General features: G+C 49.0%; 1 protein-coding gene across 1 annotated transcript in view; it reads left to right on the forward strand.

Annotated features, from left to right (window-relative positions):
* Nucleotides 1–25,908, forward strand: part of NCAM1 (neural cell adhesion molecule 1) — an 89,072-nt gene extending 63,164 nt beyond the window's left edge. The window contains exons 16-23 of the mRNA XM_062508614.1: nucleotides 1,132–1,167; nucleotides 5,721–5,723; nucleotides 10,429–10,553; nucleotides 11,883–12,063; nucleotides 20,725–20,932; nucleotides 21,468–21,584; nucleotides 22,517–23,263; nucleotides 24,281–25,908. Coding sequence (XP_062364598.1) covers nucleotides 1,132–1,167; nucleotides 5,721–5,723; nucleotides 10,429–10,553; nucleotides 11,883–12,063; nucleotides 20,725–20,932; nucleotides 21,468–21,584; nucleotides 22,517–23,263; nucleotides 24,281–24,395 — 1,532 coding nt within the window. The 3' untranslated portion in view covers nucleotides 24,396–25,908. The remainder of the gene's footprint in view (nucleotides 1–1,131; nucleotides 1,168–5,720; nucleotides 5,724–10,428; nucleotides 10,554–11,882; nucleotides 12,064–20,724; nucleotides 20,933–21,467; nucleotides 21,585–22,516; nucleotides 23,264–24,280) is intronic.
* Nucleotides 25,909–26,236: the final 328 nt, after the last annotated feature.

Consider the following 26,236-nt stretch of genomic DNA (forward strand, 5'->3'; position numbering starts at 1 on the left):
CAGGCTGAGGATTGGAGCCCTCCTGAGCTGGGGGGAGAGACAGCAGGGCTGGGGATCCCCTCAGTGCTGCAGGAAAGGGGGAAAGGCAGCTGAGAGGAGAGGAAAAAAGAGCATTCCCAGCTCTGCTGCAGCCCCAGAGCTGTGCCCAGCCTCTGGCATCACCTGGGGACAGGTAGGTGGCTGTGCAGAACATTCCAGCATCTCTCACTGGAGTCTTCTGCTGGTTTTTTTTTTTTGGTTTTTGTTTTTTTCATTTTCATGTGGCACTGTGCTGTCACTCCCTCTGCTCTCCCCAGCTGCAGGGTGAGTTCCAGTTCTTCCTCCTCGAACCCATTTTTCATTTACAAATCCATCCTGCTCTTCCAAGCTTTGCAGCTGGGATCGTCCTGTGTCCCCCCAGTTCTCTCTGCTCCTCCCCAGAGCCCATCTCGGATCCTGCCTGAGGAAATGGCACCACAAAAATGCCTTTTTTCCATCTCTGCTGGAATTCCAATCGCTTCTTTGTGAGCAGAGTCACAAGCAGGAAGAATTTTTGTCTCCTCAAGTGTGATTTGAAGGTCACAGAGACGTTTCAGGAATTTTACAGCTCAGATTAACCAAAGCCACTTGTTTTCCTTGCCCTACTCTTTCAAGTTTCTGTCTGAATGTAAAACCTGACACAGTTTTTAATGCCTGCTGGGATAAGTCTGAAGTCATTCTGATTTGTTTAATTTCCCTCAATAAGAAAAAGAAGTTTCTGTCTATCTTAGAGGGCCTCTCCATGAGTTAATTAGTGATAATTATGGATTACAGTGGCACAGATGAGAATTCTGAAGGTTGGGAGAGTGTCTGACTTGACCTGGGCTTGTATTTTCATTTTAACCATTTGCTGCTTTTCTCCATTTCCTTTTCCTTAAAAATCTGAAACTAAACCAAGGCCTGGGGAACAGGATGGTGAAAATTGAACCCAAAAAATATTCAACCCTGAGAGCGTGTGTGGGGCTGCTACCAAAATATCTCAGTGCACAAACCCCCAAGGCAACAAACCACCACTAAAATCACTCCCACATTCCAGATCTCCTCATTCCCTGGCTTTTGGCAGCATTTTCCAGGAATCCCCTCTTTTTGCTCACCTGATTTCTCTTTCTTCAGCCAGTGCTGCTGGCCCCAGGTCCCGTTTAGCAGACAGTGAGTATGGCAGGAGGGGTTTGCTCCTGTGTGCTCTGCATGATCTCATCCCCGAGTTCTGTGCATCTCTAACACCCCTGGAATGTTCTCCTGCTCCCCTGGAGTTTTTTTTCCTCCCAAATTTCTCTCCCTGGAGCTGCTCTGCAGGGTCTCATTTCTCCTTTTCGTGTCCCTGCCTCTCCCAGCAGTGGGAATTATTTTGGTTTAAAAGGGTTGTTTGTTTTTTTTTTTTTTTTGGGGGGGTGGGGGGGACTCACAGAGAAATCCTTCCCAGCTCATGTCCCTCCTGCTGGGTTCTTCCCAGGATTTTTGGAAGCAAAGACATTCCTTGTCCTCGTGCCCTGGAAGTCCTGGTGTCACTGCTGGCACAGCCTGTGCTCTGGGGAGTGCAGCTTCTCTCCAAACTCCTTCATTCTCTAAAATTTCACATTTTTTAGGGTCCTTAGCCCCGTTTTCCTCCTCTCTCTGTGTTCCTGGGAACACACAGGAGCTCAGTTCTCCTCAGGAACTGCCCCTAGAGGCCTCCCAAGTATTCCATTAATGGACAGGTTGAGGCCAAAGGGAGGCAAAAATGGGGACTTGGAGCTTCAGAAGTGTTGAGGATGAAGAAGGGCTCGGGGCAGGCTGCATTCCCCGTGCCCAGGATCCCCCTTCCTGCAGGCAGGGCAGGATTTCTGCAGCCCCCAGCCCTGCCCCTTCCCCCTTGTGCTGCTTGTGCACACATTCAAAGACTTCCCAATTACAAATTTCCAAAATTCAAATTAAAGCCACAAAAAAACTGTTTTCTTATTAAAAAGTCTCCATAAACTAACAAAAGAGGTTCCTCTCCCTAAGTAAATGAGGAAAAGTCTAATTTAGAGGCAATAAACTGACTAATTTGTTTCTATACGTTATCATTGTAAAAGAAAAGAGAGTGTGGGGGAAGAAAAGTGTTCTCAATGTTTTATTCTATTTCTATTTTTTTTGTAGTTTCTACTCATGACGTTTTCCTTTATACCTTTTAAAGTTTAAACCTACTTCGCCTTCCTCCTAACCATATCTCACAACAAAAAAATAAATAATTCTAATAATTTAGCCAACACTAAAGCCACCACGCAAATTAGACCAAAAAAAAAATTAATTGGCAAACTAAAAGCACGACACCACTGATTACCTGGAGTGCCTCACCTTGAGTGTCCTGTCCATCCTTCTGTTTCCATGGCAGCTCCACCTCCCTCTGCATCCCAGAGCTCCGTGGTGGCACCGAGTGAGTACCTGGGAGCTGCTGGAGCCCTGGAGCTGGGAATTCCAGAGCTCTGGAGTGCTGCTGGGGGCCTGGAGCTGGGAATTCCAGAGCTCTGGAGTGCTGCTGGGTGCCTGGAGCTGGGAATTCCGGAGCTCTGGAGTGCTGCTGGGTGTCTGGAACTGGGAATTCCAGAGCTCTGGAGTGCTGCTGGGTGCCTGGAGCTGGGAATTCCAGAGCTCTGGAGTGCCGCTGGGGGCCTGGAGCTGGGAATTCCAGAGCTCTGGAGTGCTGCTGGGTGTCTGGAGCTGGGAATTCCAGAGCTCTGGAGTGCTGCTGGGTGCCCTGGCAGCAGCAGTTTGCTGTGTGAGCATGTTCAGATCCCAGTATGGTGTCACTGCTCTCCTCATTCTGTCCAGCATGGGCTGAAAAATGGGAATCAAAGATTTGGGAAAAGCACAGAGAGGGAGAAAAAGAGGAATAACCCCCTCCCAAAAAATGATTCCCAAAGGAATGTTTTCCATTCACATTCCCCCATAGTGTTAAATCTGCCTTTGCAGAAGGGATGTGGATTAAATTTTCTTGCTGCCCTGCCTTGCTCTGTTTGCTTTGAATATAGAGAGATAGAGTTGTAGTTAGAATCAGGGATGTTGGATGCTGGAAGGAGATGCAAATGAGGAGGTAGAATATCCTGCAGGAGAGATCCCAGGGCCCTGCTCGCCTTAGAAGTGGCCTCAGGCTTCCAAAAAACTCCATGTCTGAGATGGGAACTGGATTCAGACTCCTTTGTTGGTTGGGTGGTCAAGGAGGAGGGAAACCTCTCAGTGAAGATTTAGATTTCCCTGGTGCATGTGTGTGTCTTGAATAACTAATGATCTCTGCAAAGCCAGATGCTCTTCTTGTGATTTGCAAAAATAAAATGTGTGTTTGTGGGAATGTGAGGTAACTGGGGTGTTTCCCTGAGGTTTGTAGGAATGCTTTGCTGAATGGAAAGCACTAAAAGCATGAAATGTGGGATGATTTGGGGAGTGGGATGGAGGGAGAGGAGAGTGTGGCCAGTCAAAGGAATTTATAATTAATTATAATTAATGCTGCATTTATGACTGGCACATTTCATGGTCTTTCAATGTCCTTTACCTGTCAGTGGCCACAAGCAGCATGTTCCTTCTGCAGTCTAAAGTGCCAAAATTTTTATTTCTGAAGTGCCAAACCCCAATCCCTGATGCACTCAGGTGCTGAAGAGACCTTTTCATTGTCACCAGCCTTGGAGGATGGGCAGGAGAGGAACAAGGGCAGGGGCTGCTAATCATGCTTTATTCCTCAGCAGGCAGAGATTCCCTTCTGGTGTTCATGCGTGGGCTGGAGACAGCTTCCCTTGGAGGGAAAACTCTGGGTTCATGTTTTACAGAACACTTTGTTCTAAAAAAAAAAAAATCCTAAGAGCTAATGAATGATAAACGTTTTCCAGAATTTGGATTGTGTGTGGAGGAGGAGGAGGGTGAAAATTTCCCTTTTCACCTGCATGGAGTTCAGGCTCTGAGCAGGAGGAGATCTGTGTGTACACTCCATTTATGCAAATAGTGCCCACATTTGTATGCTGGGCTGTGCTGCAGCCTGTGAAAATGAGAAATTCAGCAGCAGGGAAAGGGCAGTGGCACAGGGCAGATGCTCCTCTGGCTCTGCATCATTTAATTACTGCTGCTGCTGGCAATGATCTGTGCTCTCCCCTGGCCTCACCTCGGGGCTCAGTGAATGAAACCAGCAGCAATTAGGGAATGAGAGCTGCTCTGTGGCACCACGGAGGCAGGGATGGAAACCTAATGAGGCTGCAGGGTTCTCCTCCCTGGCTTTTTGGGCTCTGGGCTCGCTGGGATCATCTCGTGGGAGATGTCTGGAGGCATGGAGGAGGTTTAGGAATGTCTCTCCTTGGGTATAGCCCTCTGAGCTTACTCCAGGAAATAGTTCTGTACCAGATCTGACGTTTTTCTTGCAGCTCTCTCTGCTCTGGGACCTGTTTTGCTTTACAATGGTTGAGCTCACTTGAAAAAGGCATTTTTTTTTTCCAGGTTGGACGAGGCTTGGAGCAGCCTGGTCTAGTGGAAAGTGCCCCTGCCTAGGACTGGATAATCTTTAAGGTTCCTTCCAACCCAAACCATTTTATTCTATTTGTGCTGCTAACTCTTGATCTTCACCTAAAGCTCCTCTCACGAGGACAGGCAGCCTCTCTTGCCTGGTGTAAATCTCAGGTTATATTGAGCTCTGTGGAGTTTGGGAGATGTTTCTTCCTGAGCAGAAGACACGGATTTTCCTTCCAGGCAATCTCACAGTAACTCTTAAACCCTCCTTGTTCACAGTGCCCTGCGAGCCTGTGTTTAAAGAGAATGGATTGAGAGCTGGGCTGTAACAAATGGATTTTACATTTTGTGCCATCCTTTTTTTCCCTGGTAATGGTCTGTCCTTAATCTTGTCAGAGACAAGCACCCAAAAGATGAAGGGTTTAATTCTCTATACATCAAATTAACAGGGAGCTAGCAGAGCTCTGTGGAGTGGCCTCATTAGGATGAGACAGAGGCACGAGCGTGAGAAATGGGAGTTGTGATTTGGGAAGGGAGTTTGGGCTCGGGGCTGGCAGCTGATTCCTCCTCCCTCCCTGCCACTCTCCCTGCATCCCTCCATCTCTCCCAGCAGCTGCTGCCTTCCCTGGGGCCGCTGCTGCTGCTTTCCCTGCCCTGGGTGGGAGAGTGTCCTTGGGAACGGTCACCTGGGCAGGTTTTTCTCTTCTTGGTGTTTGCAGGAGCACGTTTGTGCTGCACGGGGAGGACACCCCAGTGTGGGGTGCCAAGGTTTGGCCTCGTCTGGGGCTGGCTCTGACCCTTTCACCTCCGCTGCCTCGGAATAACAATATTCCCTTTTTCTTCCCAGCAGTTTGGTGGATTCCTCCAGCAGTCCTGGCACACACTGCAGTGATTTTTGTCCTTTTTGTTCTTTGTATGACTAAGCAGTGACGCAGCTGTGCCTAACACAAGGCCATAACTCAGTGCTTGCTGTGGTTTAATATTCTTATTTTCCAGGCGGTTTTACTGCCCACCCCCTCCCCAGTGTTTCTGATATATGCTGGCTAATTTGATTTTGCTCCTATTTTTATTTACTCTGTAATTCTGTTGTTGATTTTTTTCCCTTGCCCATTGTTTACATCAGTTTTTTAATTTTTTTGTATTTTCCATGTGACCTCCTCCACTTTCCTTTCAACCAAACTCATGTGCGTGCGTATCATGTGAATTTGTCATGTGGCTTGCATGGTGCTGATGATGTCGTCCTCGCTGGTGAACAGAAGGTAAAATACTTTGTTCTGATTGGTTGCCTAGATTTTTGGGGTGAGGATTCCCCTCCAGGATCTCCAAATTAAAAAAAAAAACAAACCAAAAAAACAAAAAAAAAAAACCAAAAAATCCCAACGATCCTTTTTGGAGGAGTTGCTCGTCGCTGTCTGCATGGGAAGAACTCAACTTCAGTTCTCTGCCTTGAGCTGGAAAAAACCTAGAGGGAAAACAGGAAAAAAAAAAAAAGGAAAAAAAAATCACCTGGCTCAGTCATTTGCTTCTTCATTCTCAGAGTCCAGCAAGGAGCTGTCCTAGAAAGGTGAAAAAAAAAAACCTCTGGAATGAACACCAAAGGCCAAAATCCTTTTATCTCTCAGACCCGAATTTGATGGGAAATGAGGGCTCAGATTTTGGGGGCACCCTGTCTCCTGTTGCCTTAGCAGCATTTTGACCCTATAAAATACACATTTATATAGAGGTATGTGCACACATCCACACTGTACATGTTTAGTAGCCTTCCAGAATAGTCCTGAATTCTCTGAAATCTGATTATTTGGAGTGTGTAATGATTTAAGGAGTAATTTTCTTTTTATTGTGTGTAAAACTTGAGCATAGCTGGAATGAGAGCTGTGTTATGAAATACTCTCTCTCTGTGAAATGCTATTATAAAATCCTCTCTCTATATAAAATTCTGCATGTAAATGCTGTGAACTAGCACACACAGAGCTCGTGGTGGCAGCCAGACCTCACACAATTCTCATCAGAGGTGCTCCTGACTTCTGCCAGAGCCCCTCGTTCCTCCCTGGGAGCCTGGCAAGGCTCTGACCTGAGCTCAGCTCCCAGGAGCTGCTGATCCCCAGCAAATCCAGAAGCAAATGATTGACCCTGGCACTTGATGGAGATGGAATCAGCCTCCAGCAAAGCGTGGGGTAGTGAAGAACAATTCCTGCTGGGATTTTTTACAACTTCACCCTGTGCACAATCTCAGCGGGGGGAGGGAGGGAAGCTCCTGCTTTTCTGCTGCCCCAGCCAAAGGAGGAATTGTGAGAACCAGGGAGGAATTGGCTTTTACAGGCCAGGAGTTCTGGAAACGCCTTTTTTTTTTCTTTATTTATTTTTTTTTTTTTTTTTGTCTGGGACCACCCCCAGGAAAGGATTTAGGCTGGGGTTTGCCAGGAAAACAGAACTAACACCAGTAACGTCCCCACATGACTGCATGCACAGAGGAGCCCTGTCCGTGTGTCTGCCCTCTCTGCTGGAATTGCAGCAGGGTGGCACACGTGGCTGTCTCGTTTTGCACCTTCTGGTTTTGTTCCTTATTTCTGCTGCTGCTGTTTGCTCCCCTGGTGTGTACCCCGACCCCCAGCCTGTTCTTTTCTCTGTGTTTTTGCCCTGATGTCTGTTCCCAGTCCTGTGTTCAGGTTGCAGAAATCATCCCTTTCCTCCTTCCTCTGCTGCAGAATTTTCCAGTTTTGCTCTCTGAGCACAGGGAGGGTGCAGGACCTTTAAAGGTTTAAGCTCGGTTTCAAGTGCTGTTTTTTCATTTTCACTTTTCTCCCCACCTCAAGTTGCACCCACTCCTGGTGCTGGCAGCACCCTCTGAAAAACACAATAAAAACAAGAATTCCTGAAAGCCAGCAGAGCAGTGTCAGGGCAAGGCAGTGCTGAATAGAAACCACAGTGTTGAGAGGATACCAGGATACATTTCCTGCTTCCCTGCAGCAGCAGATTGGTGTGCTGCTGGCTTAGCAGGGAGTGGGTGGAAAATGAATTGGAAATGTGATGGCTCAGAGCACTGCCCTCAGCTCCCCTGGCACCAGCAGGTTTGGGAAGCCATTCAGGCTTTGGGAGCCTGCAGAAAAGTCTCTATTTCCTTGGTCAGGCTCATTTGGAGCCCGGGGAAGGGATGGCTGAGCTCTCCCCGGCAGGGCCACTGCAGGCTTGGGCTGTCCTGGATTCCCAGCCCAGCAAAGGCTTCCTGCAAGTTAAACCTGGCTGCTGGGGAAAGCACAGCTGGAACAGCTGGAGCAGCTCCTGTCATAGGTAAAGCACCTGAAAATTTGGGGCCTTTTCTCCTGTGCCGAGGGTCCTGGGGGGGAAGTTGGAGCGAGGCTCAGCCTCAATCCGTCAGCAGCACAAGGTCCTGCATCCCTCCTGTCCAGAGAGGATTTAATCAGAGATTTGATAATTAAGCAGGGGGAATCCGGGCTCTGTGGAGCTGCTGGCTCTCACCCAGCCAAGCAGCAGCAGCGTGTGGGGTCCTTGCAGGGTTTTCCTGCTCTGGAGGCTCCGAGGAGGGTGGGACAGGCTGATTGCTGCCCTGGCATGGAGCACCCACCCTGTGATGCTCTGCTCTGCTCTGCAGCCCCCTGCATGTCTGAGCATGAGTCCCTTCTCTGAGCTCCTGCTGACCACCTTCTCTCTGCAGCTGCTCACTTTTTCACTCATTGTAGGGTTGCTGATTCTGCTGGACTAAACTTTTCCCACTAAACTTCTTCCTCCTCTGTTTGACACACTAACCCAGTTCTCATTTTACAGCTCTGTGTCTGGATTGCATCCACCTGCTTGAGATAAATGAAATAAATACGTATTTCTGGAGAGAAAAATATGCTTTACCAGGGCTTGTACTGCTCCACCTGTTGGTTTTCAGCACTTAGGAGTGTTCTTTTCTTTGAGGAGAAATGTCTCTCAAAGCAGAAATGAATTTAAACTATTGGGGGAGGAATGAGTGAATCAGGAGCTAGAAATCAGATAATTCAAAGTGAAGAAAAGGAAGAAAAGTTTCAGCAGAGCAGGTAATTAATCATGGGAACAGCTGCGTGTAAAGCACAGCAGCATCTCTGACATTTAAAATCAAGAATAAGCATCTTTTCAAAGGATGTTCCTATTGGTCTTGCTGCTCCATCACTGGGAAAAAGAAATTCCAGCGTGTGTTAGACAAAAGGTCAGATGCTGTCAGTGCAGCGTTCCCTCAGCACTCTGAGGTCTGCGTGCTCATTACTGCTTATCCCTGAGTCTGGGGGAGCGGGGAAGGACCAAGGAGATGCTGCTCTTGTGTCCATCTGCCCCAAACACAGCAAGAATTCAGCCCTGCTGCTCGTGGGAGGCTCAGGGCTCACCCAGAGCAGAGCCTGGGCTGTCCCTGGGAGCTGCCTGGGAGCACAGGGTGACAGAACCAGGCTTCTGCTGCAGCTTCTGGAATGATGAACCAGGACAGTGACTGTAGAGCAGCTCCTGCCAGGCAGCTCCGCAGTCAGAAGCAGGGGCTTTGTGGTGGTGTTTGCCTTTTGGGATTGAGGGAAAAAAATATCATTGCTTGTTCAACTGCTCTGTTCAATATGCCCAGGTGAGGATGAAGTTTTCCTGTTTATTTGTGCCTTAAATCACACTTGTGTCACCTTTTCATGTTCAGTGTACACTGAGAAAGCTCTCCCAGGGTGGAATCCACATCTAGAACCTCCAGGGGGTGTGGGAGCCTTGCAGTGGGGATAAAGGCAGAGAAAGGGTTTGGAAAAGCAAAACATAACCTGGAAAAGCTGAACATAACCTGGAAAAGCTGAACATAACCTGGAAAAAAGGAGCATTTTTGCATCTTTGCATCCATCAGAGGAGTTGCTGTGTTGTTAAACACAAATGTGTGTGTCCCACACTCCTGCAGTGTGATTGATTCCCTTCCTGGAACTGTGCAACAACAGGGAATTCATCTTAAATCACTTTCAGCCCAGGTCTTGCAGTTTTCCCGTTGGTATTTCACAAAAGAATTGTGCTCATATTCCTGTGGAAAGGAGGAGGGAGGGGAAAGGGCTTCAGATTCCTTCTGAAGATGAACTTGGGAAGGATGTTGGAAGCTGAACCTTGCTGTGGCCACTCAGGAACACCTGTGCTGTCCACGAGGAGCTGAACACAAATCCAGGGGTGTAAATCTGGAGCCAGACCTTCTGTATTTGGCTTTTTCAGCGAGGTGCAGGGTGGGATTGGGATCCTCCCGTGGCCTGGAGGAATTGAGGAGCTGGGGAGGGAAAGCAGTCTGGGAGCTGTGGGCTGCAGGGATGGGGTTGGAAGGCAGTGTGCCCTGCAGGGGGAAGGGACATTCCCATTTTCTGCCGGTGGCAAGAGTGCAGTTTGGGAAATGATTACCTGGTTTTTTTCTCCTAAAAGTGGTTATTCCAGAGCAGGGAAGGGGTTTCTCTGAATTTCTCTCCAGTATCCGCTGGAGTTCCACCAGTGCAGGCTGAGTGAGGAGATGTGCTCTGGGGTTCTGCTCAGGTGTTTTCCCGTTCATCCCAGCCACTCTCAAACCCCTTAAAGAATTCAAAGTGCAGACCTGGGGCTGTGTGAGAGGCACAAGGTCCTTTCCAGTGGTGCTTTTCCCATCCCACCCCACGGGAGGAGTCACGGTGTTTGCCAGGTGTTTCACAGCAGTTCTTACAACAGAAGCAGGGAAGTGCTCATTGCTATGGGATTTTCTTAGGGGAGTGGGCATCTTTTTCCACTCTGTCTCCATTCCAGCACACGCAGAGATGGAAATCTGGTGTTTCAAATGCAAGAAATAGTTGGGTGTGGTGAATACCTCAGACACAGGTGTCCTCTGTGTCTGGGTCAGCTCATACCCTGAGCTGAGGATAATAAAGCATTCTGATTTTTATGAGCACTTTTTGATAATGTTATTTTTTTTTTCTTTTCCCCCCACAAATAACCCTGAATGCCCCGTTGTTGCAGGAGAACCCAGTGCCCCCAAGCTGGAAGGTCACATAGGAGAGGATGGCAACTCCATCAAAGTGAATGTCATCAAGCAGGACGATGGTGGCTCTCCCATCAGGCACTACCTGATCAAGTACAAAGCTGTGAGTGTGGCACAGCCCGGGCTGCTCGGGCTTCCCTGGCCCTGGGAGGGGGGGAATTGGAGAGAGAAGTCTCTGTCACTCACATGGTTTCAATTTGATGTGCTGAGATGGGAGGGGAGCACCTGCAGGGAGGAGAGGTGCAGAACTTGAAGCTTTTGCCCTCTCAAAATTGTTTAGTGGTGGGAGAAGAGGAAAGGAGGAAGTGAGAATTTCTTCTCAGAAAACAGGATTGTGAGCAGGAGAGAGGCTGCTTGGGCATCTCGCCCTCTGCACCCAACAGCATGTGATAGTTTCATCAAATTTTCAATATTCCTAGAATAGCTGGGTTTTCAATCCAAGAATAGCTGGGGTTGGAGGAGCTCTGGAGATGTCCACAGGGACATGTCCAGGTGGGTTTAGGATGTCTCCAGAAAGGAAAACTTTCCATGGGTGCCTATTCCAGAGCTCTGCCACCCTCCATGGGAAGAAATTCTTCCTCATATTGAGGTGGAACTTGTATTTTAGTTCTTGGCCACTGCTCCTGGTGCTGTGACATCAAACAGCCTGGCCCCATCCCGTGACACCTTTTGGGGTGTCAGTGTGGGGTGACAGCACTGCTGAGCTCATGGGGTGACCCTGACCCTGTGTGAGGCCCCCTGGAACAGAGGCTGGGCAGACTTAAAGGAATAAAGCAGGGATTTATTAAAAAGGTGTTCAGAGGATTCACCTTGGGCAGTGCAGGAGCCTGGCCATGGCTACACCCAGGATGGAGAGTGTGCCACCAGTTTACACACTTTTCCCATTTCCCACATTGGGGTTAACTGGAGTTAACTTCACCCATTCCCACAGTGGGGTTCATTAGAGTTAACTTTACCCATTCCCACACTGGGGTTAATTTGAGTTAACTTCACCCATTCCCATATTGGGGTTAACTGGAGTTAACTTCACCCATTCCCACATTGGGGTTAGAGTTAACTTCACCCATTCCCACATTGGGGTTCATTGGAGTTAACTTCACCCATTCCCACACTGGGGTTAGAGTTAACTTCACCCATTCCCACACTGGGGTTAGAGTTAACTTCACCCATTCCCATATTGGGGTTCATTGTCCAGCTCCAGGTTCTGCAGTCCCATCCTTCCAGATTCTCCCCTCAATTCTCTGCTGTTTGCACTTTTTGGGGCTGAAGCTGCCGCGCTGTCCTTGGTTCTGGGGCTGGACAAGGATTGTTAACTAAACTGTGAGCAGAACTTACCAGCACTTCAGATGAAGTTCAGATTCATATCCTAATGCAGTCTGGAAACCAGGAAAGCTCCGACTGAAGGCGTGATGTCCCTGTCCCCTCCCTGCAGAAGCACTCCTCGGAGTGGAAGCCCGAGATCCGGCTGCCATCGGGCAGCGACCACGTGATGCTGAAATCCCTGGACTGGAACGCTGACTACGAGGTGTACGTGGTGGCTGAGAACCAGCAGGGCAAATCCAAACCTGCCCACTACGCCTTCCGCACCTCAGCACAGCCCACTGTGATCCCAGGTACTGCTGCTGTGCCCCTCCGGGCTCCCGCTGCCCATTAATGCCACGGAGCTGCCCTCGTGTGCCCCAGTAACCCCCACAGCTCGCTTGCTTGAAGCCCATTCTCTCATGGTTGGTTCCCCCCATGAAGCTGAGGGTCGTGGCTGTGTGCATACCTGTGGCAGGTATGTGGGAGTGCTCCCTTGGCAAATCCCTGCCTGGCTGTTCCCAGGGAATGTTGGCTCCTTGTGTGGGGTAGGGGAAGCTTGCTGAGAGCAGAAAGTGGGATTTTTAACTCAAGTTGGCCCTTCAGTTCTGCAGGGTGGTGCTTTTCCCAAAGCAGATTTCCCTTCAGTTCTGCAGGGTGATGCTTTTCCCAAAGCAGATTTCCCTTCAGTTCTGCAGGGTGGTGCTTTTCCCAAAGCAGATTTCCCTTCAGTTCTGCAGGGTGATGCTTTTCCCAAAGCAGATTTCCCTTCAGTTCTGCAGGGTGATGCTTTTCCCAAAGCAGATTTCCCTTCAGTTCTGCAGGGTGATGCTTTTCCCAAAGCAGATTTCCCTTCAGTTCTGCAGGGTGATGCTTTTCCCAAAGCAGATTTCCCTTCAGTTCTGCAGGGTGGTGCTTTTCCCAAAGCAGATTTCCCTTCAGTTCTGCAGGGTGGTGCTTTTCCCAAAGCAGATTTCCCTTCAGTTCTGCAGGGTGATGCTTTTCCCAAAGCAGATTTCCCTTCAGTTCTGCAGGGTGATGCTTTTCCCAAAGCAGATTTCCCTTCAGTTCTGCAGGGTGATGCTTTTCCCAAAGCAGATTTCCCTTCAGCTCTGCAGGGTGATGCTTTTCCCAAAGCAGATTTCCCTTCAGCTCTGCAGGGTGATGCTTTTCCCAAAGCAGATTTCCCTTCAGTTCTGTAGGGTGGTGCTTTTCCCAAAGCAGATTTCCCAAATCTCCCTCCCTGCTTGTTTGTCCATCTTTGGAGGAATAAAGGCATCAGGAGTTTGCTGGCAGTGAAGATCTCCCTCTGAGCATTTTTCAATTCACATTACCAAATGGCAGTGGTTTTCAAACAGTGTTGAGGGGGACATTAGGAAAAAATAACTCAAAAGCTCTAGGATGCTGCTGGAAGCTCTTAAGACAGACTGTACTTATTAGTGTGCTGATAAAGTGAGGGATAAGGACAATTACTGCAAAAACCAAGCAAAACTCTCAGCTGGGAAACTGCAATTGAGCAGTTGGTGGAAATCTGTTGAAAGGACAGTTAGGATCTCTTTCCCACATGTGGACATTTAAACAAAAGGAGGGGGAAACCCACACAAGGCAACCAAAACTTGAGGATGGGATTGCTGGAGTAGCTGTAAAGTGGAGTTGTGGTGGTTAAAGCCAGGGGTGCTGAGCCAAGCCCTGCACAGCCAGGGTTGGTGCTGCCAGCCCATCCTGAAGGGACTGACTGGATTTTCATTCTGCCTCTCCTGAAACCTGAGGGTTTCCTTCAGTCTGTCCCTGAGAATTCAGTCCCTGCCCTGCTGCCCTGTGCCCATTCCTGGCTGAAGGACACAGCTCAGACCTCGTGGGGATGCTGCAGTGCCCCTTGGCTGAAGCAGATCGTGTTGTTGAGCACAGGAATGGATGATTTGGGGCTGGAAAAATGGGGCTGGCAGTGAGGAGGAGGGAGATGGGACAAAGGAGAGACTGGGGGTGCTTGAGCAGGGCACAGTTTTGGCTGGAAGGACCCTCAGTAACTCATTAACTCACTCTGTGATTCTCACTTCTAACAGCTCTAATCCTTGCTCCCCCTCTGAACCCTTTAAATCCATTTAACACGTGCAGGAACCCTCTAAAAACAGGGAAAACCCAGTTTGTGACCAGAGGTGAAACTTGTCTGGCTTTTCTGCAGTCATTCCTGGCTTAGCTTGGTGTGAAGCACGGGAGGAGTTGGGATCTGAGGCTGCCACTCAAATGCTGCCCTTGGAAAAGCAGATTTTGGGCATGCAGGGTGTCCCCAGGAGCTGGGATTCAGCTGCTCCTCAGAAAGTGCTGTGTCCTTGTGCAGTGATGTCCTTATTGACTTTGTGACTTTTCCTCCTGGGGTTTTGACATTTTGGCCTTCCAAGGTGTTCCCTGGTGCCCAGACTGAAAACACTGAGGAAAATATTTCCGGGGCCAGGTTGGTTTTTCCTCTGCCCCACAGATTTTATTGCCAAAGTGCAGCAGGGAAGAGGCTCTTTGTGTTCCTTTCCTTTCTTGTTTCTGTAGCATTTCTGTGTTTTTATCTCGGAATGAGCTGTGCAGGAGCCAGTGCTGGAGCAGGCTTTGCTGTGCCTGGCAGCAAGAACCAGGGATTCCCTGCAGGAAAATGTGCATTTATTGTGTGGAGTCCTTTGTTCCCCTCACCAGTGCAGAGGCCTGAGTGGCTGGAAGGAGAAGGGTGTTATTTTCAGTAGTAATAATAATAATAATAATAATAATAATAATAATAATAATAATAATCCCACTGGCACTGGAGTGGTTCCCAGGGAGGCTCAATGGCAAAGTCAGACCTTGGTGCTCATTCAGGATAATGTGGATTTTTCATCCAGGCTTTGGGGAAGGGCTTGGACAGGCAGGTGGATTCTCTGCTGCACCAAAGCTTTTCTTGTTTTCCTTTTTTTTTCCTGTTAAAGGCAGTGTTGTGCTCTCAAAATCCAGACACCATCTCCCTGTCTTTCGCTGAGCCCCCTTCTGTCCCATCATTTTTAATCTCATTTGCTTGCAAACCCTTCCCACCCTGCCTTGGACCCTGCTCTGCAGCTTTGGGCTTTGCTGAGCTTCTGCCCCTTGTGTGGAGAATGTGCTGCTCCTTGAACCCTGAGCCATTTTAATTTATGAGATTAAATAAACCTTTGATTCTTACGTTTTCTGTATTTATGACCTAATTTTTTTTATCTATTTCTCTCTTTCTCTCTCTCTCTCTCTCTCTCTCTCTTTCTGACTTTTTTTCTTCCTCTCTTCCTTTCTTTCCCTCCCCTCTCCCTTTTTTCCCCAATTCCTTTCCAATGTCTGTCATCCATGGTCACCTTGGATCTCACGGGGAACATCCACGCTTGCCACATGCACCAAATTTGTTTTTAAAACAACCATATTCCCCCCTCCTGGGAACCATTGTCTGGCACCTGCAGCGACCTTGGGAAGTCCATCAACGTCGTCCTCCTTTGTCTCATTGCTTCTTTCTGCAGTGACTCTGCTTTTGCTCTGTTAGAAACTTAAAAAAAACAAAACAAAACAAAACAAACAAACAAAAAAAAAACAAACAAAAAAAGAGTCAAATAAAGCAATATTTGCTTGGGAAGGCCTGGGTCCCACCAAGGTGTGAAAGGAGATAACTTTGCTTCAGAGGATCGTGTCAGTTCAGAGGAAAAAAAAAAAAAAAAGGAAACAAATGCAGAACACTTGAAAGAAAAATGTTTAATTTGAAAGAGTCAGTATTTTGTAACAAGGAAAGAAAGGTTTAAGCCAAGTTTTTTTCTCTTTAACATTTTTTTTTGTTACCTGTAATGAATTTTCCCTTTTAAATGGATGTAAAGAAAGGTATTTTTTGGTGTTGTTTGCTTGCTGTTTTCATCAAAGGAAGGTGCAATGTTGAAAGCCTTTAAGATCCTGCTTTTTACTGATTTCTCTGCACATCTGGTGCTGATCTTGTGCAAAAGGAGGCCCCATCCACAAACCCAAGCCCACAGACTGTAAAAAAAGAAAGAGAAGATTTGTCAGAGACCATCCTGCTGATTGCCCAGATGTCTCTGGGGGCTTTTGCGTGTGGATTCCAATGTCTGGAAGTTTTTCCTGCTGCGCTGCTCTGCCTGTAAACATCTGCTGGGATCACACTGGGCCACTGCTGCTTTTCCTTTGGCCCTCCCTCGTGTGCAGCTGGGCAGGCACAGCCCATGGACACGGGAATTTCCAGTGCTTCTCTAACACTCCCTGGATTTCCACTGCTGTGCTAGCACAGAGAGATCCCTTTCCTTGCTGTTCTAACAGAAAATCTCAGCTTGGATGCAGTTACCTGAGCAGCAGAATTATTGTTACTGATCCTCAATAATATTCCTGGTTAACTGTGTGTGTGGCAGGATTAATCCGTGGGCTAAACTGGTGCAGTAGAGCCATCTTTGTTATCAAATCCTGGGAATTTCCTGGAACAAAATTTAGTTTCATTATGCTTTGCTTCTTTAAAAAAAAAAAAAATAAAATAACGGAAGTCGTCACCCCAAAAAACCCCCACAAACCTACACTAAAAAAAAAAAAATCACAAAAAACCCAACACAGCAACCCCAGTGAATTTGCTGTGATAGGAAATCCATTGGGATAAAAAAATCCACTGGGATAAAAAAATCCATTGGGATAAAAAAATCCATTGGGATAGGAAATCCATCCCCTCTGATGCTCTCCTAAAATCAGGGGTTCTCTCCCTTGAATTGTCTGTCCAGAATGTCTCAAACCCTCTCAGCTGCGTGGGGTTCATCTTCCTGACAAAATTCTCACAGGGACGAACAAAATCCTGCCCTCACTCGTGTCTGACTCTGCCTTTTCTGCTCTGCTGTGTTTGTTCAGACTTTGTTCTTTATGAGTTATGAACTTCCCTGTCTGGGTTGTAAATGTAACCTTGGTGCAGGTGTCACACACAAAGCCTGTGGATTTCTTATTTTTTTTTTTTTTTTAAATCCCTTCATTTCCAGTGTTGTAGAGTGCAGAGCTTTGGAGTTTGCTGAAGTGCAGCAAAATAATCCTGATACTAAAAAATGGTGTGATATCCCCTCTAACTGGATTAATTGAGTTCACTGTAGGTCTGGGATCAGTTTTTTGTGGTTTCCCCTTACCCACAGAGGGAGGTCACTGCCTGAGGCCGAGATGTTTCACACCAAAATGACCAGTTATTAATTAAAATCATCAGTTTAAAGTCATCAGTTATTAAAATTATCTCTTAAGTTTACGTGGTGTGGTGTGGAGGGGGTTCTGTCCCAGGAGAGGGGTTTGGGGCAGGGGAAGATTCTCTGTGGCAGAGACCTGGCAAGCAGCTGAGACATCATTAATGTGGCTGAAATGAATCCCAAACTCAACAGCAATCAGGAACCCAGCCAGCATGGAATATGAACAAAAAGTTTGTCTTTCTGTTTATTAAATTAAGGAGCATAACTGGGGTTTTTTAGCAGTAATTGGTGCAGATTTGTAACACACCATATACCAGAGATCTGCCAGACCCCTGAGGTGTCATGTTCAAGATCCTGTACATAAAATTAAAATCAAAAATAAATATAAAATAAAATTTTAAAATAAGAGTTTTTAGAAAAGCCAGCTCAGAGGGGAGGCAGAGACTCACATCTGAAGCAGAAGATGCTCAGACAGTGGGATTTTCATGGCACGGGCACCTGCATTTCCCATGTGTGTGTGTGTGTGTGTGTGAGAGGGGCTGCAGAGCCTTGCAGGGTTCCCAGAGTTTGTCCAAGTCCCTGCATGTTCTCAGAGTTGTTTGTCAGAGCATTTTCATGAGCAGGGAGGTCTGGGAACGTCCTGCTCCACCAGGAGCAGCTGCAGGTGTCTCATCCAAGGTTCTGGGGGGATAGAAAGGAGGTTTTACCTAAAAGGTTTTGTCTAAAAAGTTTTTAAAACAGCTTCTGCTGACTCTTGGAGCTGCTGGAGTGGGGTGGGCAGTTGGGGCAGGGGTCTGATTTACTGCAGGAAAGAGGATTTTGGGGTCACTCTGGAGAGGAGAAGCTTTGGGGTGACTTACAAGCCCCTTGCAGGACCTGAAAGGAGAAGTGATGAGAGAGGGATTATTTCCAAGGGATGGAGGGACAGGAAAAGGGGGGATGGCTTCAAGCTGACAGAGTGCAGGGTTAGGGGGATGTCGGGGAGGAATTCTTCCTGTGAAGGTGGGGAGGGGCTGGGATGGGATTCCCAGAGCAGCCGTGGCAGTGTCCAAGGCCAGGTTGGACAGGGCTTGGAGCCAGCAGGGATAGTGGAAGGTGTCCCTGGCCACGGCAGGGGCTGCAGTGGTTGGGATTGAGGGTCCCTTCCAGCCCAGACCATTGCGGGGTTTTGTGATCCCTGATATTCCCCATCAGTGACAGGGAAGCAGCACAGCTTGAAGGGGCACTGAGGTGCCAGGGCAGCAGGAATTGAGTTGCCCTGGCCCAGGCCAAGCTCCCCAGGCTGCTCACGGGTGGGGACACCTGGATCTCTGTCCTGCCACAGCTGGGGACACCGGCACAGAGGGGTCCTTGTCCCCAGCGTGAGCTCTGTCAAAACTCCTGCAAGGGAAATTCCCACTTGTGTGCAAATGGGAGCTGTTGGCATCCACTGAGGACAAAGAGCTTTTTGCTCCTGCTTTTTATTTCTGGATGCGCAGAACGGATTTTTATTTGTTTCGTCCCTTCTTCTTTCTTTTGCCAAATCCTGTAGGGCCTTTGAAATGCCTGGAGCTCCACCTGCTTCTCTCCATCCTTTTTGTCTCTTTGCCTGTGCCTGGACATTCTCTAGCTGAGTCCCCCCCTAGGAAGACACAGCTGAGCTCTCTCTGGCAGGGCAGGTTTTGTACAGAAACTAAAACTGCTGGGTGATTTTCCTGTGCGCTGTAAAATGAGGGGGATTTGAAAAGCCAGTCTTGCAGGAAGGTCATTTTCCATTGGAAAACATAATTTGTAATTAATAAATTCTTCACTTCTTTAGAATTAAGGACTCCAGAAGTTCTTTAATGGTTTGTGTTTCATTATTTATTTATTTATGTTATTCCTCTTAGTCCTGAGAATGGCGAAAAGGGATTAATGGAAGGGTTGGATGTGGATCAGGTCAGAAGTGTCCAACATCAATTTATTACATTTATTTCATACACACAGTGGGAGCAGCTTCTGCACACCCCATTTATTTACCCATTTCTTTTGTACACAAAGTTGTTTGAGGCCCCAGTAAACCCTTTAGGGATGTCTAAATATTCGTTTCATTAAATACAAAATAAATCCAGCTACAGGGTGGAGGGAATGGTTTTATAAAGTATTTGTAGATCAATTTCATTTAATCAAATGGGTCAGTTGGTGAAAAGAATAATCTCCACTATGATTCCTGCATTTTATAGGAACAGCAAAATTCCTTTACAAAGAAAAAGAAAGGCAGCACCAAGAGCCTCCCAAGTTCATGGGGTCATGGAGGATTTTTCTATTATGTTTCCTTACTGCCAGTCCCTGGAAGGTTTGGAATATCAATTCATGCCATGAATTAGGATTTATGAAACCACAGCTGATGGGAAAGGTTCGAAAGCTCCTGCAAATTGCAGGGCTCCCTTACCAGCCTAGAAACCCAAATTGCAGGCAATTACCTTGGCCCAGTTTCCTTATCTGAGGTGCAAAATCCTGAAATAGCACAAAAAGAGGGACAGTCCTCTGCAGGCTTGCCCTGGTTCTCCCCACCTCCATCCTCCTCCTCCTCCTCCTCCTCTTCCTCCTGGGGCAGAGGAGCAGGGCAGGGGCTGGAGGGGAGGGTGGGACCTGCTCAGGGCTCTCCTTGGGATTTGGGGGGAGCAGAGGGGTCTGTGCCTGTCAGAGCAGGAATTTGGGGAGGTGACAGCTGCTGGAAAAGCTGAGGTGGGGGGAAAGGAGGCAAAGGGCAGCACTCTGGTGTGAGTGGAATTTTCCAGAAGGGGAAAATTCCAGTTCTGGAGGCACCCAGGGAAGTCTGATCTGGGATGCTGCCCTTGGCTGAGCCTCAGGAGCTCCTTCCCAGAAAGGGGGAGTGGGTGGGAAGTGTGAGCCAGCCCCAGTTAGTTACTGAGCCATCCACACAGGGATTCTGAACACAGCAGCAGAGGGGAAAATCCACGCCCCCCTCACTCCCTGCAGGCACCAGAGGGTGATTAATCCATGTAATTATGAAGCTTGCTGGCAGGGGCTGGGCTGTGGGACAGCATTCACTGACCAGGGGCTGAATTTGGGATCCCAGTGTCAGTCAGGTGCCTCAGAGTGACTTTTCTGTACTTTTATGCTGAAATCTGCATTCCTTGATCCATCTCGGGGTGACAAAATGAAACAACACCTCTGTGCCTCCTGTTTTTAAACAGACAAATACATGGCAGAGGGCATGGCTCTGTCTGGAGCCCTGGAAGGGTTTTCTCACCTCTCAAAGTCAACTGAAATGGGGCTGAGGGGATAAAGGGGCTCTGCTGGGAGGTTCTGCAAAGCAAAGATTCCAAGGGTTGGGGTTCCAGGGATAGGGAGAGGCTGGGGAGCCGTGAGCACATTCTGGAGAGCTGTGTCTCCCCAGCCCAGTGATTTGTATCCCACCAGGAAAAATCCTGCTGCAGAGCGTGGGCATTGCTTCCACTGCTCCTTGGGCCAGGCTTGGGCAGCGCCAGAGCCACTCTGCACCTTCCTCTTGAGGAGGAGGAGGAGGAGGAGGAGGAAGGAAGCCCTGCTGGGTGTGTGCGCAGCAGGAGAGGATTCTGCTGTTTGCTTCCCAAGCTTTATCCCAGCAGGGATGGGAAAAGCCCCAGCAGCTCCATCTATCCCTTCAGGCACATTGTCTGTAGGACAGAGCTCTGGTTATTGCACAGGGCTGACACAGAGGGTGGACTTCCTAAAAATCCAGCTTAAGTGCAGCCAAATCTGAGCCCTAATCCACCAAATTTTAACCTGAACGCCTTCTCTTCTTCTCTCCCTTGGTCTCTGAAGCCAGCACTAGCCCTACCTCGGGCCTGGGCACTGCTGCCATCATTGGCATCCTCGTGGTGGTCTTCGTGGCGCTGCTGGTGGCCGTGGATGTCACCTGCTACTTCCTGAACAAGTGTGGGCTGCTCATGTGCATCGCCGTCAACCTGTGCGGCAAATCCGGCCCGGGGGCCAAGGGCAAGGACATGGAGGAGGGCAAGGCAGCCTTCTCGTGAGTACTGCCCCAGATCCTCCCTCTGTGCCCAGCTCACGGGCAGGGAGCTGCCCCAGGGGCTGGGGGCCCTCATCACCCTGGGGAGGGGCTGGGGCTTGGTTGGTTCTTGCAGGAAAGGGTTCATGGAGCTGTTCCTCTGGTTTGTTGTCTCCTTTCTGTTGGTAGCCATCAAATAGGTGGCCCCAGTGCTGGACACCCCAGTGCTGGACATTCTGATCACCCCAGTGCTGGACACCCCAGTGCTGGACATTCTGATCACCCCAGTGCTGGACATCCCAGTACTGGACATCCCAGTGCTGGACATCCCACTCATCTCAGTGCTGGATGTCTCAGTGCTGGACATCCCACTCATCCCAGCTCTGGACACCCCAGCTCTGGACACCAGTCCAGAGCTCTGTGTTGGGCAGTGCTGGAAGCAGGAGTGGCCCCGAGGAGCTCTTCCCTCTCAGCCCATGCCTGTGCTCACTGTGGCCCTTTGCAGGCTGTCTTTGCAGGAGCAGCCATCACTGCCCGTGCCATTCCCTCGTTACAGGAAGGATGAGTCCAAGGAGCCCATCGTGGAGGTGCGCACGGAGGAGGAGAGGACCCCCAACCACGATGGGGGGAAGCACACGGAGCCCAACGAGACCACCCCGCTGACAGAGCCAGAGTATGTGGCCTTAGGCAGCCCTAGTACAGGGTCACTGCATTGCCCTCAGCTGCCCTAACCCCTCAGCAACACGAGTTAGGGCAGGAAGAGAGGAAGAAAGGTAAAATCTCCACGTGCCAGTGAGGAAGTGCCTCCTCTCAAGCTTCAGTGGTTGCTGTTGCCAGCACTGGAAGGGAAAGGGGAAGGAAGCAGTGTTTGCTGAAAGGCTCTGCCAGTCTGTCCAGTGTGGAGATCCAGGGTCACTGCAAAGGATCCAGAGCAGAATGAGCCCCAGCTGGCAGCAAGAATGTCCCAGCAGTGCTGGGTGTGAGCCTGAAGCCGTGGGGAGAGATCCCCCCAGGAGCTGGCCCTGGATGTGGAGTCCCAGGAAGGCTGAGCATTCTGAGAGAGCTGAGAGCTGAACGGGGACCTGAGTCTGCATTCATGTGCCTGTGAGAAAAGGAATGGAGGTTTGATGGGGGCTGGGACAGGACAAGGTGAGGGGCTGGATTCAGGGTTCCACGCGGGGCCCGAGTTGTGTTGGTGGCAGGTGGGACAGGGCTGCAGGCTCAGGGAGCTGGCAGAGACTGCCTGGAGAGGTCAGGACTGAGAGGCTGGGGGCAGAGTTCTAGGCCAGGAGAGAAGAGTCTCTGCAAGCTGACAGGATCCCATTTGCCTCAGCCCAGACACTCCACATGAACAAGCCATTCCTGCAGGTCACGTCCTCTTGGCTTTTTTCTCTTACTGATTATCCTCAGCCACTCCATCCCTTTGCATGTCTGACCTCTGCAAGTCTCTGCTCCGTGTCACGTGTGTGTGCTGTCCTCGCTCTCCCTCTGTGCCCCCTGTCCCTGCTGTCGTTTCAGGCCTTCATTGTCTCTCTCTCTCCTTCTCTCTCTCTCTCTCTCTCTCTCTCTCTCTCTCTCTCTCTTGTCCCCGTGTCCCCCTCGCAGGCACCCCGCCGACACCGCAGCCACCGTGGAGGACATGCTGCCTTCTGTCACCACGGGCACCACTAACTCTGACACTATCACTGAAACCTTTGCCACTGCCCAGAACAGCCCCACCAGCGAGACCACCACGCTGACCTCCAGCATCGCCCCTCCGGCCGCGGCCACCGCCGACCCCAACGCCGCGGCCCCCGGCCAGGCCACCCCGGCCAAAGGCTCGGCCACCACCTCGGTGTCGTCGCCACCGCCCTCCTCCACCCCTAAAGTGGCCCCTCTTGTCGATCTCAGTGACACCCCCAGCTCTGCTCCGGCCACCAATAGTTTATCTTCGAGCGTCCTGCCGGGGCAGGCCGTGCTCAGCCCCAGCGCCGCCGCGGCCGACGCCGCCAAAGCCGGGAACAAGCCGGCCACCCCCAGCCCTGCCAACCTCACGAGCCCCGCGGCTCCCTCAGAGCCCGAGCAGGAGGTGGCCAAGAGCCCCGAGAAGGAGCCCAGCACAGTGAAGAGCCCAGCAGAGACCCCCAAGAACCCGAGCGACGTGAAGAGCGAGGCTGCCTCGGGCAGCGCCACCAACCCCTCGCACAACGAGGACTTTAAAATGGACGAAGGGACCTTCAAGCCACCAGACATTGACCTTGCAAAGGATGTTTTTGCAGCTCTTGGCACTGCTACTCCTCCTGCTGCCGGCGGGGCTGGTGGGCAAGCCCCCGAGGCTGCTGCTGCAGACAGCTCTGCCCCCGCAAAGACCGAGTACGGCCACCTTTACTCTTGTGTTGGTTGTGTGCTGTGTCCCTCGTGCCCTGGTGCTCGTGCTGTGTCCTCTGTTGGGTGTTCTCTTGACTAATCTCACTGTTTCCTTAGCCAACTAACTCACCTGAGAGCCCACGGGGCTTGGCTTGGAAGGGGCCAGCAGGAGAGCCAGGAGTAGGCTGTGCCAGGGAGGCAGAGGAAAGGAAATTTCTGGGAATTTGTCAGAAACGTGGTGTTCTTCAGGTTTTTGGGCAGCTTTGTCTGTTCTGGGTTATTTTTCCATAAAGAAGAGCAGGTTTAGTCGAGTTTGGTGTAAAGAGTGCTGAGGTTGTGCAGGTCAGTGAGCACAAACCCCAGATCCCCTCTCCTGCAGGTCAGGGCTGTCTCAGGGTCAGGCTGGGCAGCAAGCAGTGCCCCGTGCGAGGGTGACAGCACTGGGACCTCTGGAGCTGTCCCCAGGCTGGCAGGAGAGAGCAAAAGGTGCCTGGGGTCTGGGGGAGGGCCCCAGCTGTACTGCAGATGTTGGGCTCTGGCTGGGCTGGCCGGGTGGTGACGTCCCTGACCCTTGTGAAAATGTCTGTGACACAATTCCTGTCCTCTGTGTTCCCCTTTCTCCAGCACGCTGGGGATTTCAGGACTGGCTTCCTGCAGGAACACACACACACAAAAAAAAATGGGATTGCTGCTAAATTCTCAGGGAGTTTGGGTGCTGAAGCCAAATCCTTCTGCAGCTGTGTGGGGTTTCCTTGCTGCTGCTTTTTGCACCCCTGCAGCTGAGCCCTGAGCCGAGCCAGGGCAGGAAAAACCAAAAAAAAAAAAAAAAAAAAAAACCCCAAATTAACATAGAACTAAATGAACCAGGATGGGGAAGCATTTCCTTATCCTTGTGTCAGGAAATGCTGGGTTTGCTCTCCCAAAGTGATTTATTCCCAGACCAACGCTCGTTGCCCGTGGCTGACTCAGGCCAGGCTGTGTTTCTGTGCCTCTAAACTGTGTCCCTCTGGTGCTTCTCCCCAGGAAAATGCCAGCAGAGGACAAAGGCGCCGTGCAGGACAGCAAGAGCCCCCCAGCAGAAGTGAAGACGGTGCCCAACGAAGCCACACAAACAAACGAGAGCGAGAGCAAAGCATGATCAGCACCGGCAGAGGGGACGGCAGAAACCTTCACCCGAGCATTGAAATCACAACCCACACACCCATCTCATTCCTCTAGTGTCTGTTGCCTTTTTTTAAAAAAGAAAAAACAAACCAACCAACCAGAAAAAAAATGCATAAATGGGGGGAGGGAGGGAATGTCTCTTTTTTTCCTTTTATTTCTTTTTTTTTTTTTTCTCTTCTTCTCTTTTTGTTTTTTTTTTTTTTTTCTTGTTTTGATTTCTGTTTTTTGGTTTCTTTGAGATTTCTAGAAAGGTTCTATTCATTGTGCACTTGCTTTTAAAAAGTAAAACATGTTAAAAACAGGGTTAAACCCGTCACCAAATCAGGGCTCAGCTGGCCCTGTGTATATTCAAACAAGCAAACATTGCAGTGCTGGTTGCAATGTGGTTGGGAAGCTCAAAATCAAGTAGTCCTAGACACAGAAAAAAACACAAAAAAAGACCAAAAAAAAAAATGAAAAGAGACCCTGTTGTTTCCTTTGTTAGTATAGCAGAGATAACCACTGTGCTGCTGGGCACAGCTGGTGCTTAAAGAACAAAGTCCACAATTTATTTTTATACTTTTCAGTCGAGTTTGAAATATGTAAAGCCTCATAAATAAGTTATAATTTCTGTTCACCTTGTATCTGGTCAGTATGCAAAGTGTCTCGAGCTCTTTGTGACTGAATCCTGCTCGCCACGTTAGACCTTTATTTGGGGTTTATTATGATCTGTTTTTTAGGAAGAATGCCAAAATTGCAGCTTCGGGGGATGTATTTCAATTTGCAGTATTCAGACTCTACATTTCTTTTTCAATTCTACGTTACTTTTTTTCTTTCTTTCTTTTTTGCCAACTTTGGTTCTCTGCAGTGTTTACAATTGACAGATATTTTTTTAACTTTTGTTGTGTTGAAATGGATGTGTAAAATAGCTGCCTTTTTCTTTCTTTTTTTTTTTTTTGTTTCTTTTTAAATTTTTTTTTGTTTTGTTTGTTTTTTCAGTCCATCCAGTCCTGTAGACACTAGGGTAGCAGCATGCTTGCTTTGCAAAGGGAGACATTTTCAACCATGGATGTTTACAGTAGTCGTTTCCCCTTTTCTCTTTTCTTAATTATTGTTATTATTATTATTATTATTGTTATTATTATTATTATTTCTTACTGGAGTAAGAAGAAAAGCGATGCTGGGGTTTGGTTTGGGGTTTTTTTTGGGGGGGTGGGGTGTTCAAACCACTCACCACCAGTCAAGGGCTTTACCCAGCAATCCCCAAATCTGCCTGGGGTGAGGGAATTGCTGGAGAAAATCCTTCTGTGCTTAAATTTAGTTTGAAGTCCCTCGCTGGACCTGGGCCTGACTGCATAAGAGAAATATCATCTCTGCTTTTTTAGGACATTCTCCCCTTTCCTTCACGGAGCCCTCCCGGGGCTCTCGGGAGCTCGAGGGAGGTTGGACAGTTTGGGCTGGTCTGGGCTCAGGTGTGTGACCAAAGGGATCCCTCCTGATTAGGGCAGGAAATTCCAGTTGCAGAAAATCCCAATTTCAGTAAATTCCAGTTTCAGTAATTTCCATTTTTGAAGACGGCGGTTTCGGTAAATACCAATTTCACAAAATCCCAATTTCAATAAATTCCAGTTTCAGAAAATACCAGTTGCAGAAAACACCAATTTCAGCAAATTCCACTTCTGGAAAATACCAGTTTTGGTGAATACCAATTTCAGAAAATACCAATTTCAGTAAACACCAATTTCAGAAAATAGCGATTTCAGAAAATTCCGATGACAGAAAATCCTCTTTTCAGAAAACTCCAATTTCAGTAAATCCCACTTTCAGAAAAATCCC

This window comes from Cinclus cinclus, chromosome 25 (assembly GCF_963662255.1).
Source record: "Cinclus cinclus chromosome 25, bCinCin1.1, whole genome shotgun sequence".
NCBI classification, from domain to species: domain Eukaryota; kingdom Metazoa; phylum Chordata; class Aves; order Passeriformes; family Cinclidae; genus Cinclus; species Cinclus cinclus.